The sequence below is a fragment of the Mastacembelus armatus genome, chromosome 2 (assembly GCF_900324485.2).
Source record: "Mastacembelus armatus chromosome 2, fMasArm1.2, whole genome shotgun sequence".
Lineage (NCBI taxonomy): Eukaryota > Metazoa > Chordata > Actinopteri > Synbranchiformes > Mastacembelidae > Mastacembelus > Mastacembelus armatus.
Window position 1 is genome coordinate 6521662 of NC_046634.1, and position 19602 is coordinate 6541263.

The 19602-nt window shown below is 40.2% G+C and overlaps 1 protein-coding gene across 1 annotated transcript in view; it reads left to right on the plus strand.

Annotated features, from left to right (window-relative positions):
• Positions 1-3741: 3741 nt before the first annotated feature.
• The window catches only part of LOC113127602 (protein FAM184A-like), a 37820-nt gene continuing 21959 nt past the window's right edge, over positions 3742-19602 (plus strand). Inside the window, 10 exon segments of the mRNA XM_026302303.1 lie at positions 3742-3906; positions 12276-12353; positions 13851-13985; positions 14283-14381; positions 16056-16262; positions 16684-16857; positions 17025-17186; positions 17640-17775; positions 18613-18794; positions 18876-19061. Coding sequence (XP_026158088.1) covers positions 3742-3906; positions 12276-12353; positions 13851-13985; positions 14283-14381; positions 16056-16262; positions 16684-16857; positions 17025-17186; positions 17640-17775; positions 18613-18794; positions 18876-19061 — 1524 coding nt within the window.

Below are 19602 nucleotides of genomic sequence, written 5' to 3' on the forward strand. Positions count from 1 at the left end.
GCCGAGACACCCGGGACTCCACGGTCCAAAACTGGCCACCGACCACCGAGCTGGTGATCCCTGCTAAGAGGAGGGGATGGGAGCCGCTGTAAGCTTTAAGGGACAGTACAGAGGGACAGAGAGATGGAGGGGACCACGGCGAGGATGGTCACATTTACGCACGGATGTGTTGCAGTGCAATCCCTCTCTCCTCCTCCCCTTCCCTTTGTCTTTCTCTCTTTCTCTCTTATACAAACTCTTTTTCCTCTCCAAACATTTTTTTCTTCAGCAGTGGAGATTAAGCAGCCTTTTCCCTGCGCGTTTTGCTTTTTTCATCCCCCCTCAGCCGGCGCACTGTCCTCTCTCTGCCTCTTTGAAATTCTATCAGGCTCTCTTCACCTCTCATCCTTTGATGTTCTGATGAATGCCTGTTTAAAGCGAGGAACCAAGAGTGCTAGCCTCTATTTATTTTGAGTATTGCTTTATGAATTATTGTAATATTTCCAGCACAGTCTGTCTGCCATGTTTCACACTTGAAGCTGCACTTCACTTAAAAAAAGAAAATGAATTATTTATATAAAATAGATGTAGTTAGTGAAATTATTATGTTGAATCTTGATTTTATTCCATAAGAAACACATTATTAACCTGAAATTGTGACGTGAAATTGTGCTCATCATGTGAGTTGTGTTCTAGTGGGAAAAGACAGATTTTCTGTCCAAAGATTGAATTATAATATGTTTCATATGCACAGACTATGCCAAACGCTATTATGCAAAACTGACAGTATAAACTGGGAAAATTATTCAAATAAGCTTTTATGGGGGAGCTTCCTGGGGCCTTGTGGAGTTTGCATGGGGTCGCTGCCTGTGTTGGCTTCAACTTCAGAGGGAAATCTTGTACTTCATCCTCTGCTGCCTTCATTTTACAGCTACTTTGCAGATCAAGCCTGGACGTACAAAACCTACAGTCAGCTCATTTTGTATATTGTTAAATATACGTTAAATTACCAACAAATATGCAAAGTAGTGACTTGGAGAAGCTTCACATCAGCCATTTTCATTCAAATTCTGCTTACATGGTAACATAAGAAAAAGACAGTAATCTAACAGAGGCCATTGTAGTAGTTATTGAATACTTTTACTTTCAACACTTGCAGTACATTTTGCTGGCAGTCCTTCTGTACAGTATGTTTATATCAGTAAATTATGAATACAGACCTTCTTCCACAATTAATAATTCCAGTGTTATTAAGAGACCTGGTTTAACAATCACTGGCACCTCAATCAATAGTAGTGTAAACACTAGTCAGTAAGTAGGAAAACAAAGCAATGGAGTCAGTAGTGAATTCAAGCTGTTATTTCAGAATATCACTGTTTCTGATAAGGCAGGCTCAATACAGGACTAAGAAAAACCCTAAGCAACTGTGTGCAGCTAAAACTAAGCTACGTTAAGCCATCCACACCTGCCACCGCACAAGATAAAGGCATGAAAAGAAAAGAAGTGTTGAGCTCCTTCCTCAGCTGCTGCAGCAGAATGGCATCAATCAAAGGAGGGGGCGCACAGTGGAGGGAGGATCAGGGTGACAGTGGTTGTGATGGTATTTGTGTGGATGCAGGGGCAGGTACTGACAGCTGTAACAAAAATGGATCATTGCTTTCTTCTCATTAGGTTGAAACCATAAACACATTGTAATGTTACACTGGTCCTGGTCACTTACACAGCTAAATATTATTAATGAGATGCTGCCATCTACAGGAGGTGCAGTTCAAACACCTGCAATATTACAAAGTGCAGTGGTAACATTTTCAGACTGGACAGGCTTTATACAGGATGGGTTTTACATCTAAGATTTTTAAAAATCATTTTATTACCTGATGCTATCTATGAATTGGTAAGTACACCTATGGCAAGCTGTTTTAACAACAAATAGGTTTCACTTGAATATGAGAAATGAAATTTCAGATATCAACAATTACACTTCGACTGGTCAAAACTACAACGTGACAACAATTACATGCTGACTAGTGGGAGTGATAATTTCAGATATCGATAATTACATTTCGACTAGTCCCAATTACATTTCTTATATCCGAGTGACGTCAGTGACGTCAGACGCCTGGCGTTGCCAGGGCGACCCCTTCAGACTATTTTTGCGGTAAAACGCAGTCAAGCGTTAACTAGCTAAAATGTTTTCCCGTCCGACGTGTCGAGAGTTTTCTCCACAGTTTTTACTGAGACAGGAGCCCGGTCTGCGGTGCTCCATTTCTGGGTAAAATTTTCTAATCTATTAGATATCTACGATTACATTTTGACTGGTCAAAAGTCACACTTAAGATACCTACAGTGCATTTTTGATTAGTCATATCTACAACTGAATTGTGACTAGTAATACTGTGGTTTTGGATATCCAGAAGCATTTTTAAGATTTCTTTTACATTTTCTAAATTACAGATACATTTAGGTGCAGTTATAACTAGTCAAAAGTCCATTAAAGATATTTGTAATTCGACTTTTGACTAGTCAAAATATAAAATGTAGTTTTCCTATTCAAGTCAATGGTCAATTCTTACTAGGCAAAATGTCATTGTAGAGATCTTAAATTACATAATACATTAGATATCTTACATGTGAATCCTGTCGACCTATTTGAAGTTAAAACGGCCTGCCATATACACAGAAATAATGCCCAGAAATATTTTTTTAACTTAGTCCAGAGCTGAGGTTTTCTCTTTACATGGTGTAAACCATTTATTTCAGCTTTGATGTGTTTTGTAGATATCACCAGTAGATGGCAGTGCAGGATGAGCTATTGATGCAGCATCTCCAGAATGATGTCATACATTTCAAGCCCTGTGTAATACCACTACAAGATTCCTCATAAAATCTCTGTCTGGACCTTAACAGATGTGATGCTGTTTCAGTGGGTGGGTCTGAATATAATCAATAAGCAAGATTTTATTCTGCAGCCAGAAATCCTCCTACCTGAAATAGTTTCCCCTTTAGGAACACTGACTGCACCAGAGTGTGTTGTCTGTCCGTGCTGCAGTAGTTTAGGCTTGTTGACTGGAGCACAGATGAACCAAATACCCCCGCGCTATGCACAGGTATTTTTTGTAGAATATATGTTACTACTGAATTTACAGAGTGCACCTTATTAGAGCAAAGGATCACAAAGGACAGTGGTGGAAAAACCCATAGGTGGTTTAAAACACTTGTCCAGATGGTTAGTAGAGCCTCTGGTTTTAAAGTTGTATTTATATACGCATTTTAAAAGAAACTGACCTCATTTCTGTGACACAAATTCACTATAACATTTGATTTATGGCAAGAGAGACTGTGATCTCATGGATTCTTTACGGGCCCTGGGTGTCAAACCGCTGCTCACCCATTAATGGGCAGGTGTTCACCCACATGTCCGCTGTTTTCTGTCTTAATCGCATAAATGATACACGAGTGTAAAAACGGTCTGTGCTCTCACATTTAACATGTCAGTATCAGACGTAAATCAATTGAACCGGGGCGCGTACTGTCGGTTGAGCATCTGGTGCGCGTCCCCGCCTATCAGTCGGAGCGCTCGCGTCAGTTGCGCCTGCGTTACGGGACGGTCTCGCGCTCCGCGGTCCCCGCTCCTCGTCTTCCGTCCTCACTGAAACCGCAGATTAACCACAGACACGGCAATGGGAGGATTTAACGCGTAGCAGCACCTTCTCCATTTTATCCGAATTTAAAACGACGTGTTTGTGTTTGTTCCTGATGAAAATGGCGACGGGGGCAGGCTGGCAGCCTCCGTACAACACCTCGACTGGCAACACCAAATATACCCCCTCTCCAACGTCCAGCATGTTTTACGACGGGAATTTAACGCTGGAATACACTCAAGACCTGCATCTGAAGATGAGCAAGAAGATAGCTCAGCTGACCAAGGTCTGCGCTTGTGTGAATGAATGTAGTGGTGAAGTCCTCCAGAGCAGGCTGGACTGTGTGGAGTAGTAAGGCTACTGTGTTGCTGCTGATGTGGGATGTAATTTGTAAACATGCAAATACACCACTGGTATTTTGCAGCACCTGTGATGAAATTTTATAGTTCTGCTTCTTTTCATGGTTGATAGATCACCGTTAAAACCAATGGAGTTTTTTTTAAAAATAATAATATGCAGTTATCATCAGTAGTTTTCAGGAGGTAAATCCTGTGCAAGACTTCTCTAGAAAGAGTTGTATTTACTTTCTGCTGTACAGTGCATGCAAAAAACTGATCATGCTGTATTTTATGAGTGATTGCACCAATAACTGAGAGCTCTCCAAATACTCAGGAGAACGTGTTACTGTGAATTTACCCTCTGCCCTTTCACTGTAGACCTGTGTGTTTTTCTGCTGTCTCAGGACTGTCACTGCCACCCAAAAGACTCTGGGAAGTTATGTAATCAGAGGGATGCAGAGGTTTGGCAGAGATGCTTCTTTGTGGTCCACCTTACACCTGTGTAGGATACAGGCTTACTATGGTGTTCAGTAGTAGAAGATTTAAGGTGGCAGCTATGTTTACAGCAGCTAGTGTCGGTGTGGAAACAGTTTATGCAACCACGCTGGACATGAGGAGGAAAAAAACAGAGCAGAGAAGATTTTATATAATGGGCATGGTAATACTATCCCAGTACAGACACCGTGTGTAGTTGGGTAAGCTGTACTAACATCCACAGAATTGCAGATAGATTTAAATGTGGATATCCAGAATTAAAATGTAGTGTTTAGTGGCTGATTATTATTATGAATTGCAGTGGCAGAGAGACTGACAGGGCGATGTTTGTGGCTTTAAGATCCACAAGCAACAGATCTAACATTTTGAAGGCAGTCTGAAGAACGTGTTCAGACCCACTGGGACTTTTCTCCCCAATCCTACTGTAAAAATGCAGGTTGCACTAACTCAAAATTGCCTGCATTGGTGTTACTAAGACTGTGTCTCTGTGCATTAGATCTTTGATAGCCCTGACAACCTGTCAGGGATGTTTCTTGCCCAATGCATGTTGGGAAAAGCTCCAGCCCCCTGCCCATCCCTTTACCCAGGAGCCTGAATAGAATAAGCAGGAGTAGAATTTGTGTGGATGCAGTTTGCATTGATGACGCCACATTCAGCCTTCGCATGTGAGGAGCAGTTCAAAACCACAAATTACAAACAGACTGACAGGGCTCTCACTACAATTCAAACTCATGGTTTATATATGTTTTCAAAATGTCATAATTTTACTGATTTGATTTTTAAATATACACTGTTAAATATGTGATCAGCCCAGGGAGCCGTTGGTGGTTGTTAGTGGTTGTCATCTGCAGACAGCCCAGTGTGTTCAGGTGCTGTCAGTAATAATAATAATCAGTGCAAACATAACCCCTTTGGCCAGCAGCTGACACTGGGGAAAGACAGGGCGGCTGCCACTCTTGAAACTATGCAGGACTATTTCCTGCAGCTGATTTGGTGACGATTGAACTTTTTCAACTTTCATTTAACTGTCACAGTTCATCATTTTAAGCACAAGAACCACAGCAAAAACAGTGATACAGGAGCTAATTATAATGTCATTTCCTGAAATATTGTGTTTATGAAAAATTAAATGTTCTGAATCTAATGTTGGTTTCTTGGATTAATAGAAACATTTTCTGCGACTATTTCCATATATTATGTATTCCTTTCTGAAGAAGTTGCATAAAGACGATGTATTTAAGTAATTCAAGTTTATTTCATTACATTACAGCTGCTGTGTCCTCAGACCTCCTTAAAAGCAAAGAGTGTCTTAAAAGCAAGTGTCTTATGCAGATGTCTTTGCTTTTTAAAAATAAAAACTGTTATGGTAGAGTAATTTCTGTATTTTGCTTGTGTGTGGATTTATGCAGGTTACAGCTATCTGTTTGTTTACTAGTCATGCTTAATGTGGCACATGTGTTACTCTTGTGTGGACACTTTTTTTTTTTTATTCCAATGTGTCAGGGTGTGAGCCAGTCATCAGCTGCTTTGTGATTCACATTTCATGTGTTGAGGCTGCTTAGAGGGATGGTAATTCTTGGATAAAGTGAATCCATGTTCTCTGTGAAGGTGTTGTGTATTTCAGTCAGTCACAGTATTGTGTGTTCTTCCAGTTTCACACCTTGTACTCTAGTAGTGAAATCTTGCAGGTACTGTGTTGTTGGCTTCAGTAAGTCCCATGCAGCAGTGCTTTTATACACAGCAGGAAAGTAGGACATTATCTAGTTGTAAGACATAAAAATCATCCTTATGACATTACCGTGGGACATCAGTGAAGAATAATTATATTAACCTCACAGACAGTTGAAATAGAAAGTTCACTGAAGTTGAATTATGAACATTTTAAAAACTGTTTTCTAATGTATTATCATTTTCTCCACAGAATGTAAATGTGCCCATCATAGTGGTGTCTTCTTCAAATGGCTTGTTTTGCCTTTAACAGTGTCCAGTTTATTTTCATATCAGATAAGGAAAAGTAGAAAACCAGACAGTGTTTGACACATTTGCTTGAAAATTGTTTCATAAATTGACTAAAATAGTTGAAGATTTAAATTCTGCTGAACTAATTGATCAATGAACTCACAATCCTAGTTTTACACCCTACCAGAAAGACTGGTTGATTTTCCCTCAGACCTGCTGCATGGTTTAGTCATATCAGAACACCATTGTAAAGGCAAGCACATCATTTTGCTTAGCAAGGCCATCTGAATTTCAAAGCTTTTATTTCCTCTGCCTGCATGAAACAAATAAACCTGATGAGTAAGATTCAGTTCAATTCAATTTTATTTGTATAGTGCCAAATCACAATACAAATCATCTCAAGGCACTTTACAAAAACAAAAAACCCAACAAATCCATTATGAGCAAGCACTTGGCGACAGTGGAGTGGAAAAACTCCATTTAACCTAAGAAAAAACCTCCAGCAGAACCGGGCTCAGTTTGGGCGGCCATCTGCCTTGACCAGTTGGGGTGAGTGGATAGAGGAGGGAGCAGAGGGGTAGGGGAGCGTCAGTGCACTGATTGTCCTCAGGCAGTCTAGGCCTACAGCAGCATAACTAAGGGATGGTTCAGGGTTACCTGAAGCCAGCCCTAACTATATGCTTTGTCAAAGAGGAAGGTTTTAAGTCTAGCCTTAATAGTACAGAGAGTGTCTGCCTCCTGAACCCAGACTGGGAGCTGGTTCCACAGGAGAAGAGCTTGATAGCTAAAGGCTCTGCCTCCCATTCTGCTTTTGGAAACTCTGGGAACCACAAGTAGACCTGCACTCTGAGAGCGAAGTGGTCAATTGGGATAATATGGTACTATGAGGTCTTTAAGGTATGAAGGAGCTTGATCATGAAGGGATTTATATGTGAGAAGAAGGATTTTAAATTCTATTCTGTATTTTACAGGGAGCCAATGAAGAGAAGCTAGTATAGGAGAAATATTATCTCTCTTGTTAGTTCCCGTCAGCACTCTGGCTGCAGCATTCTGGATTAACTGGAGGCTTTTTATGGAGATACTGAGACATCCAGATAGTAATGAGTTACAGTAATCTAGCCTTGAGGTAACAAATGCATGGACTAGTTTTTCTACATCATTTTGAGACAGGATGTAATTTTGGCAATGTTGAACAGGTGAAAGAAGGCCGTTCTAGAGATTTGTTTTGTGTGAGTTAATGGACATGTCCTGGTCAAAAATAACTCCAAGGTTTTTCACAGTCGTGCTGGAGTCCAGGGCTATGTCGTTTAAAGTAGCTATAATTTTAGAAAAGTTATTTCTGAGGTTTTTAGGCCCAAATACAAGAACTTCTGTTTTCTCTGAATTTAAAAGTAGAAAGTTACTGGTCATCCAGACCTTTATGTCAGTTAGACACGCTTGAAGTCTGGTTAACTGGTTTGTGTTAACAGGTTTCATAGATAGATACAGCTAAGTGACATCTGTGTAGCAGTGGTAATTAATAGAGTGCTTCCTAATAACATTGCCTAAAGGAAGCATGGACAGGGTGAACAGAATCAGTCCTAGCACAGAACCTTGTGGAACTCCATAACTAACTTTTGTGTGTGTGGAAGGATCAAGACAACAACATACTGAAATTTTTCACTGATTTTCTGGATCTTTTTGATTTGCAACTTGCATGGTTTTGTTTAGATGTGGCTTTACAGCTGGACTGAACTAAATGATGCTGTAGAATCAAGTTGTTTTCATGCAGGAGTGGAGCACTGACAAGCCCCTGTCCATTGCTGTGCTCATGATTTTGAGGTCAAGAGGTCATTTGAAATTTGATTTCTGCCTCTTCAGTTGCTCCAAGTGCATGAAATCGTGTGGATAGGAATCACAGTGGTTATATATTATGAGCAGGTATTGAAAATGTCAGTGTATGGCAGCTCACCCTATTAGGATGATTTCAAACTGTCAGAATGAATAGGTTAATGTTTTTGGAGTTGATGTTTATGGAGATGGAAAAAAGATCAGTAAGTGAGACAGCTTCCAGCAGGGTGACCAGGGGGGATAAATATTTATTAGCTATTGATTGATTTTGTTGTTATATAATTACCTTATCCAACTTTTTCTCACTAGCCAGTTATTGCTGTTTGATTTATATTGTGTGTTATAGGATCTTTTCTCAACAGGATTATTTCCTTCATATCTATTGCATTCTTGCATAAAATTATTATTTTGGGTCAAATTTATTCCTCTCTTAAAGATAGTCTGAGGGCACTGCCCTGTAAAGAACATAAACCTTAACCCGACCTGAAGAAGAAACTAATTTGGAAGCAGGATATTAGATTTTAACTGAGGTTCAGTATCTATCCAACGAATGTCTCTCTCATGTTTAAACCACTGCAGAGACATCAGTTAGCCATTGAATCTCTCGTGAAGTAGACATTATTTTGGGAGTTTGAACCACTCTTGGCTAAATGAGGACTTTGATGCTTATAGGCCTAAAAACTATGAAAGTTTACAGGACCATTACAGTCCGTGCAACACCTCAGTTTCATTAGGCTCTCTTGTATTCTAGTGCATTCAACACAGAGGTTTTAAGACGCTAGATCCTGTATTTTGAGACAAAACCTGTACAAAAGGTGTTAACGTTTGTACCCTGCTCCTTCCTGAATCTATCACAGATGCAAACACTCTGTATTTTCAGCCTCATAAAGACGCAGTGTGTCCTTGTCTTGTCTGTTGTGCCCGTGGCTTTGTGATGTGGTGTAGAGATGCACGCTGAGCAGGGCATCGGAGCAGCACAACAAAAGAAGGAACAGATGCAAAGTGAACAAAGTAAATGTGCGTCAGCTAATTGGTAACAGAGACTGTGTTGGCACGTGTCTGGTGAAGGGAAACAAAGGACTAAAAGCTCAAATGTCAAGGGATTGCTTTAAAAATACAGCACCACAGAGAATTAGACTTTCATTAATCCTTTAATTAATGAATATGATGGTAATCCTCAGAAAATAATGAGAGCAGAGCAACATAGTTTTTTGTTAAAGTCAAATGCTGCAAGTAGTTCTTCTCCAGATGGTAGAGAACTTCATTCTGTTGCTCAGTCAGTAGTGATCGACTGTAGAAAACATCCATTAGCCTCAGAAACTACAGAAATATGCTCTACATTTGTCATCTTGGCGATAAAAACACCCAGACTGTAAATCTTAGTGATAATTGGCCTTTTGATGAAGTTTGCTATTGGCCAGTCTGCCCCTGTGTAATGATAGATACTGCTGAGTTTGATTGATTGCACGTGTAGAATCGATCAGCGCTACACTGGCTGAGCAGAACTCAGGCTACATTTTCTCTAATGATACATTTTAATGAGGTTCTTCTGGGATGTTTTATTTGCCATAATGGTCTAAATTTTCTTCCCCTCTGAGGAATGAAGTGATGCAATAAGAAACATGATCTTTGTTATCTCTTTGAATAGTCAAAGCAAGATATTCATCATTTTAAAATTTCATGCAGTGAATTAGAAGAATTCTGGTGCCACAGCTTACCTGATATCTAACTTTGAATATTAATAGTGGTCCATTTGAGATATATATGATTATATACCTGCATGAAAACACTGCATCTATTTTGCTTGGATTGTTATTGTGCATTAAGAGTAAACTAGAATGTTAATTTAAATAATTGAGCAGTTTAAACCGCTTAGTTAAGGATGGCTGAGCTCAAAAGCTCAATCCATAAAACAATCAGTCAACCAATAGAAAAAGAGTCAGCAGGTATTTAGATAATAATAGTCATTTTTCAAGCAAAAATTCAAGTGGAAGCTCCAACCTCTTTAATAAGAGGCTTTATGCTTTATGTCATGAAACACTGACAATCTAAAACAGCCATTTTAGACTGTGTAACAGACTGCAGGTGAAGGCATTATGCATCATTATGTGTTGTTATCCACACACCCACAAGAGCATTTCTTTGGGAACTTTGTTTTGGAGGAAGGATGCAGAAATTTTCCCTTTCCTCAAGCAACAGAAACAGGTGAATTGCATCAGAGACTGGGGTACACTAGTAGGATTCAGGATGTGTCATTGCTGTTTTCTCAACACTGACTGACTGACTGACTGAATGTGGGAGCTGCAGGCTGCTATGTTGCCTTCAGGCCTTTAGGTTTGGTTGAAGCCTCAGGCCTGAAAACCTTCTTGGGAAACCCCCAGCAGAGAGGGGTGGAAGGAGCTGTTTGCTTTCACTCGCTCTGTTTTCCTTTATTATAAAACATGTGTCAAACCCAGGGATTGAGTCATGCCCTGCTTCACTTTTCATGTCTTTGCTCATGCTGGGGCTGCACAGTTTAAAAAGGAAGGAAAGCCACATTAATAAGCAAGTGTTGTAGCAGCAAATCAGCTGGTTTGAGCAGCTGTAGCCAGAGAATGTTTGACAGTTTTTGCTTCATCAATGAACAAAGTACTAATTAATTTATGTCAGTTAATTTAGCACTCATGTATCAGTGAAAGCCTGTAACACTATTTAATGAACAAATTGTTTTTCATAATCGTTTATTGGAGAATTTCTTTCACAATTGAGATTTAATGCCATGTCTAAAGTTGCTTTGTGAAGAGTATTTTTGAAAAGCAAGGTTTAGTGTTAGACTGAAGAGAAAATAGTAACGGGTAGGTGTCTTTATTCCTGGGAGATGAAGAGAGAAAGAAGAAAGGGCGACAAAGGAGAAGATAAGGAAAAAAGGGATAGATAAAAAGGGTAAGAGCTAACGGAGATGAGAGAGATGAGAAGCAGCAGGCACACCAGCATCATTAAAATAATCATGTATAATTAAAGGAACATTTCCATAGCTGACTTACCACTGGGAATGGTAGTCTCACTCAGGAAGAACTGGGGGCTAATCCACCTTTATCTGACTTCTTCAACAGTGAATCTAACACTAACATGCTGCTGAGGCATCAGCACTGATGCAGTGGTACATAAAACATCAATCTAGCGATGTGGGAGTGAGATGAGAGGCTTATTATCTGTGATGGAGAAAATGTAAAACAATTGAATTAGAGTGATAGTTTTAATATTTCCTGCCAAGTCATGTGCAGTGAAGAGGAAGTTACCTGCTGTGATTATTACTGGGATGTGGATTCACATGGTGTTTAAATGTCAGAAAATCATAAACCATAATTCCACAACTGTGTTATTATTCCTTATGGAGGAGAATTACCATGTCTATGTCCATTACATGCTGTGTGAATGTAAGCCTTTCCGCTCACCTGTAGGTGGAACTAAATGCAGTTCCTAAGCCAGAGGGCTGTAATTCAGCTGACCATGACCACCATGAATATTAGCTGCTCACTAGGGGCTTCACTTTGCTGAAGCTTAAGCTTTTTGAAACCTCCTGCAAATCATTTACCTCCAGCACTTCTAAACCCTATTTATGTACCTCAGAGAGAGAGCAAGCATGACTGACATGATGTTATTCACTCAGGCTTGTGTGTGGAGGGTGTCACACCCAGTGGAGGCTTACAGGTAGTCAGGTAGTCTGAGACCCAATGTTTCTTTGCTTTCTTCTAAGTATGAGCAACATGTGAATAATGGTCAACAATCAGTACAAAACACACTCTGTTAGGAGGAAGTGAAGGTATTTTAGATTAACTGACGTAAATACACAACTCCGCCTGTGGGTAAGGCTGTCTTTAACCACACGTGCAAGACCTATTTCTCTCCTTTCCTTGTGCTATTGGTATTGATTTTGCTCTCTGAATGCATTGATGAGCTGTACTGTTGATGGTAGAACTATTGATCTGAAACAGTTAATAAGAGCCTTCTTTCCCATCTGCATTCGCACATCTAATTCTCTTCCTGTCTCCAGGTAATTTATGCTCTCAACACCAAGAATGATGAACATGAAGAAGAGATTGAGTCCTTGAAGGAAGCCCATGAAGATGAGGTGCGTACACCACAAAGCACCAAACACTAGTGGTTATATAGAGCACAAGGGCATTATCCTGACTGTCACGTTTAAGAAGTTTTGTTTTAAAACAGCCTTATTTCATAACTTGAGAAGTTTGGTGAAGTGAATATTGTCCACTAGTAACTGTAGTAACTCAAAGTGTGCTGCAGTAGTGGGCAGGGCTGGAGGGCAATAGGTGATTCAGTGGCATGCTACAATTTTGGTGTATTTTATGCTGACTGCTGACCCCCTGCTGGGAACAGGTCAGCACACACACACCTTGCAAAAACCACAGCGACATCATCCAGCTCTTTCAGTGTAAAGACACATTTGCACAGATGAAAATGCAGTGAAGCTGCTGTATTTTAATTCACTTTGCAGCTATTGAAGAGGGTGGGTACAGAGGCTGCCAAGTGAAAGGAATCTAAATAGTAATAGATTCTCAAGGTTTTTGGAGCCTTTATTAGAGTGGTGAACAGCACACAAAACATATTTCCTCATGGTGGTGGAGAGGACTGATCATGTTGCTTGAAAATCTCTGTTGGTGTCCAGCTACAGTTGAATCTAGAGATTGTGACACATGTGATTCACACAATTTTTCATGCCAGTCAAACCTTACAGTGACTCTTTGTGTCACGTATGTAATCATCTGGATTTATTTTTTTCTGCTCATTCATTCACTTCTTTTCCTTAATTCCTCACCGGCATTTCTGTTCTCTATCTGCAGTCTGTAATTATTGTGAATGTGATTTCATGTGTCATAGTACTCTTTCTTACACTACTTGAATAAAGCTTGTGTAACCAGGAGGGGAAAAAAACATGCACAAGAGCTGAGAGCAGCAGCAGCTTGTTTGATTTGCTACCTCCCATATAAATATATTCTTTTCCTCTCAGGAGACGCTTCTCCAGATTGTCCATTTCATTCATTCAACTGTCACTCAGTATGTCATGGTGAAGAGCGCGCTTCTTTTAAGGGGAACCAGATAATTTAGTGTAGCAACCACACACACATATCCAACCAATACTGCAATCAGAAGTTCTCTGTGTTTGTAATTTACAGGCATAAATTAAATCTGGCTCAGGACCAAAAATGGCAGGCAGTTTATATACTGCAAGGACGAGCCTTAACCCGATAATAACCTAGTTTAAATTGTTAATTTCTTTCAAAGAAAATCTTTAGGTAAGTATATTAAATTACTGCTGCTTTCAAGTGTTAAAATTTCAAAGTTGGATTTTTCTCCCCTGCCAAGAAAGATTTCTTTGAGGCAGTAGTGTTGTGCTGGCTCCTTCTTTTATTTATTTTTTGCTTTTGTTCTTATTTCTAGCTTCTCTGTATGTAGGTTGTGGAAATCATCTAAAATAGAACAAAGTCATTTTAATGACTTTATGTCACGTTGCATTGTGTGACATGACCAAGTGATAATTGTTTATTTTAGTGTTAAAATAGTTTCAGCAGCATTCCAGATGTTGACTGTTTTGTGTCCTACTGCTCAGGTCCAGCATATTGTGACAGAAACCAGAGACAAGATCATGCAGTACAAGAGCAAGATTGCGGATGAGGCGGACCTGAGGCGGCGGCTGGCCAGTCTGGAAGAGTCTGTAGAACTACACGAACACATGAAGAGACAGGTCATTAACTGCTGCACCATGGGGGCTTCATTTAGTTCAGCTGAGTCTAGTGAGGCTGTTTTTGTGTTTGTTCTGTCGATACACTGTGGGCTTCACACATACCTAAACTATAGAGACATGATGCCATAGCGCCACATCAGCTTTTAATGAAGTGAATTTATTATATCTGAACTGTTCTGCATGGCATCCAATCATCCTGTGATATTTTACAGAAAGTAATTGCATACAGTAAATTTGAAGTTGTACATTTTTGTTGCATTTGTTTTAATGCAAACTGTGATGTTTTGTTGCTGTCAGGCTTTAGCAGAGTTTGAGATGTACAGACAGAGAATGGAGGACTCCCAGCTCTGCACTGAGGCCCAACACACACAGAGAGTGGTTTCTATGAGTAGAGAGGTAAGGCCTTATTCAACATATAGGCTCACATGACTTGGTAAAAGATTGTTTTCAGAGTTGTGATTCCCACAGCCAATTTAATGCTGAATAATTTAAAAAAAAAAGATTTGTGATACTATGCTCTCTCTGAAGTTGCGTTCTTGAACAATTCATGCTACACTATGTTAAAACAAATGACACAGTGGATTAAGAGAAACAAGTTAACCAAGATTTCAGTCAGCACCTCTTTCCACTTGTCTCCCCAGGCATGTTGACAGTTCTTAACTAATACATGCTATAGAATACACCTCATACACAGTGTATCAAAGCTGTGTCATGTCAGATACTGTTCATTATGTCTGCAGCTGCTGCCAGCGATGAATGGTTAGTCTCCAGTTTAATGTGATTGCTAAAGTCTTGTAAGTGAACTGTAACTGAAAATTGGTGCCTGTCAGGGATCCGTAAGTGGTATGATGTTTTTATGAGGCACACAGCTGCAGCATACCAAGTGCCAGAAGAACAACATCCCCACACCACCAGTCAAAACCACATATCACTCAATAATAATCAATAATCAGCGTTTGGTGTCAATTTATTATAAGTGTCCATATGTTCTTTTAATGAAGAAAATTAAGTAGATTAATATGAATAGAAATACAAGTATAATTCAGAGAAGCATTGCACAAACTCTGAAACAGGTAAGAAAAATCAATTTTAACTATATCATACTATTGAATTATACTTAAGCTAGACTGTGACTCCAATGTGTGAGTACAATGTTATTGATTTTTTTGTATCCAGCACCAAGGTTTAATGTATGTCCACGTGACTACTCCAATTTATTATACCATTTATAAAAGCCAGAAACCAGTAAAAAAGTGGGGACATACTAAAACCAACAGTGAAACACCACTCATTGTCAGAATATGCCACCAGAACAGCAGTGGTATAACATCAGCCAGTTTTAAGCTTTTCAGTGCTGGATTCTTCTTTTGTTTGACCTTTGTTTCTAAGATTACAGATGCATGCAACAAATAAGCCAAACTAATAGAGAAAAGAGTACTTTGCTTTACTGTAAATAGATTTTAAATACAACATCTCCTCTATTATCTAATAAAAATGAATAGCAAAATCTAAGGCAGTGTGATTACACACATCATATATCATGTCATGCATCATATCATATCATGATAATATCATACACATCTGCTTTGTAGTGTCTGATGGCAGTGGGCATAAAGTCTGGTAATGTAATGACCTGGGATGAGCTGGTGGCTGAATGAGCCTGGTTCATCAGCAGTCCATTTGTGTTTTGATTGGTCGGTGTTGGCGTTGGATTTGTCTGTTGCCTTCGTCTACGAAGTTGCTGGTATCATGCCATCAAATCCCATTCTACATTTTTCTATATTTTTTCACCTATGTCTGTCACATCTTTAGTTGTAACAGCAAGCATGGACAAGTTTCTTTGTTGCTGCTGTTTGCATACTTAGAGGTGTAGAGGACCTGCAAGTATTTGGCATGGACAGAAACTGACAGCCTAAAGTGATAGAATGAAATATTATTTTATTTTCTAATTATTACAGAGGGATCTTTAAGAGACGCTGTGAGCATTTAGCTTGGCACAGGAAGAGAATACGTTGGCATTACCACATAAACGATTCAAACAGAATAGAATATGTTTCGTGGTTTCAATAGGTGGAGGAGATGCGTCGGGATTTTGAGGAGAAGCTGCGGGCGTTCAGCCAGGCTCAGGCCCAGTTTGAGGCGGAAAAGCGGCGGGCACTGGAGGAGCTGAGGGCCACCCACCGCCAGGAGGTGGAGGAACTCCTCAACAACCAGCAGAACCAGAGCGTCAGCTCCACTGAAGACCAGGAGAAACTGGCTGAGCTACATAGACAAGAGGTGGGACAGGAGTGATAGAGAAAGATGTGTCTTTTGGAAGGTCAAGGTTTCTTGATTAAAGCATGGCATTTGTGGAGAGTTGATACAGCAAGTTATCTGATGGGGTAACTGCTGATTTGGCAGCTTCCTAAATGTTCATTTATGAAAACATATAGGGTGGTTTTGGTGGTGTACTATTAACCTAAAGTGGTTATAATCTTGACATGGATTTGTGTTACATTCATCCCCTTATTTTGCTCCCATTTTTCTTTCCTATCAACTATTTTAATATAATCAATTTGCCAAAGACTAATCTTTTAAAAACAAGTAAGCTGGTCAACATGTTTTACTCAAAAAACTCAGCTTTTGGACATTATGACTAACACTGAAATCTGAAGAAAAAACAATGACTGGCTCTCCATTTATCCATCTCTCTGTGTAGGTGGAGGCATTGATGGAGAGAGTGGAGGAGCTAACAAAGGATAAGGTCCGTCTGGTGGAGGAGTACGAGGCCAAGCTGGCCAAGGCTCAGGAGTATTATGAGAGAGAGCTGGAGGCCATGAGGAGAACACACCAACTCACCACTGAGAACCTGCTGGCCTGGAAAAGGACTGAGGTAAAACTACAACACAGACTTGTTTAAAAAGACAGGGAGAAACAAACCAGCTGCACGTTTTGTGACAGGAATTCTGCGCCTCACATATCACACAGTGACAGGTGGTGATGGTCTTCTGCAACCACTGACGTCTTAATTGAATGCTGTTATTTGCTGCTCATGTTAAGGTTGAGCTTCGCAAGGAGTTCCAGGCTCAGGAAGCAGCACTGCAGCGCTCGCTCTCCAAGCTGAGGAGTGAGCTTCAGAAAGCCCAGGAGGAGGCCAGAGAGAACCGAGACAAGACCAACAGACTGCAGACATCACTGGCCAACGCCGAGGGAACCATCAAGGTGCGTGTGTAGTGATGGATGCAGGGATTGATGAACACCTTTAAATTGTATGAATAAAATTAACCGGACAAAAACATGTTTATGATAGTCATTTGGAGAGTACTGCTGCTCTATACTTAAATCCCCATTTCTTCTTGTGTCAACATTTTTCCAACTAAAGTATGTTCAACATGAGAGCCTCTTTTTTGCTAAATGTAGGTAGGCATGGGGGCTAAATTGGATGGAAAACAGTTGCTGAAATCAAAGACGAAAGTAAAAGCCTTAGGGTGAAAACTTTTGCGTGGTGTGAAATGTAATGTGGTGTGCACTGATGGTCCTTCAGGCAACACATGTAGAATAGAAATAGCCATTTAGCTGGGCTGACTCCCAGCTGTGGTAACTGGCTTTTAAAATACCAAATGCTGGATAGTTGTGCTGTAAATGTGCATACATATCTGTTTGTGTGTTGTGCAGAACCTGCACAAGCAGCTGGAAGAAGCCATCCAGGACGGAGAGATCTGGGTGATGCAGCTGAAGGACACTGAGTATGAACTAGAGAGCAGCAGGGAACGAGTCCAACAGCAGGCAACTGAAATCCTACACAAAGCCAGTAAGATACTGTGTCCTTCTACCTGCTGTCATTTTTCACTGAAGTGTTGTGCATGGTTGTTTTATACATCTGTTAAAGAGGAAAATTTGTTATCCCCCAGCTTATTCTATCTCTGACTATGGGTCACCATAAACTTTTTAATTACCAGCAGCCCTGTTTCATAAAATACAAAGAGATCACCCATACAGTATTGGCAGCATCGTATATAAAAATAAATGCATGGGAATTGTGAAAAATGGGAACAAAAACAATAAAAAGGCTGACAAATGTCGGAGTTTCTCTCTGTTGTGGACAGCCCAGTCTCATATCTCATATTGTAGAAAAGCCTTCTGAAGAAGCACTGTAGACACATCACCCTTCATATCCTGAAGATCTGAAGATCTGAAGACACCCTCTGCATTACTGCATTCACACAGAGCCTTTATGCTGTTAATATTCAGAATACTCACCCCATCAAAAATTCCTGATGTAAACCGACTTGTTTGGAAAGACATTTTATTCACTTTGAAAGCTCTGGATTAAGCATTTTATAATCCATGATGAAAATTTGTCATTTGTCATTTACAAGCAGCATGTTTTTCTCAGGGGAACTTTTGAATTGCTGATACTAGCTGCTTTGAGGAGATTAACAGAAAGCTCTTCTTCTGCTCTGCAGCTCCACTTGGAGTATATGTTGTTGAAACTATTGCTGCAGCACTAAATCAATAATAATGGCAAATGCTCCATCATTTTAAAAGTTTGCCTCTGACACAGAGCTAGATTCAGAGTGATTAACAGGTCACTGCTGGTCTGACTGCTGACTCTGGAGTCTGTCTGACAGACAGTGTTTGTTCCCAGGTCAGATTGGCTCCCTGCAGGCCACTCAGATGGCCCATGAGGCAACCATCAGGAACCTGGACCAGGAGCAGAGCCGCCTGAAGGAGAAGATCAGCAGGCTGGAAGAGGAGAGAGAGGCTCTGCTCAACCAGAGCCAAGCTGCCAATGACCAGCACAAACAGCAAGTGCTCAAACTAGAACAGGTACTTTCACCCTTCTTTAATTTCAGCCCAGCCTTAGGGAGAACCAAGTCACATGAAGCCCACTTCTTTTCTCCTCCTCAGTCTCTGCGTGAGGAACACCTGGGTTATGAGAAGGAGCTCTCCAAACTCAGAGCACACTATGAGGAGGAGAGGCATCGCTTCAAGGAGGCGCAGGTCAGAGCGCTGGAGGAAATGGAGGAGAAACACCGGACCATAAGGGAGGAGGCCCAGCAGGAGAAGGAGGAGGAAAAGAAACTCCTCATGACAGTGAGTGCGGTACTTTGGATGTAGTGTTTGGCACTTTTATGATGTGGGAGTGAATACTATGGTTGATAAAGTTATTTGCTGTTAAAGAAAGAAACCATGGTTTGAATAGTGTAATTATTCTCTGGAACAAGAAAAACAGAGTCGCTGATTGTTTGTCTGAACTATTTATCATTTGTTATCCATTTTTTCAAAAATAGACAACTTCATTTACCTTATATATGGACCCTGTGGTGATAAAACTTGGAAAAGGACAAAAGTGAAGTCAGATTCTTAGATTAAAACAGTAGTTTTAATTTGTGCTGCTCTCAGGATTTTGTATCTGACTTTTCTGTGCAGCATCAGAGCAAATGGACTCAATCGTTTATGTATCACTGAAAAGTGAGCAGCCCCCCTCAACTGAGTGCACTCATTTAATTAGGGTAACATTAGGACTTGAAAACAGCTTCACTCTCCCCGTGTTTTCCTCTGCATCTTTCATTCCTTCATCTGTTTTTCTTTTGTCCTCTTGTTTTCCTTTTTTCTCTCTTTGTCCTCTCTTCTC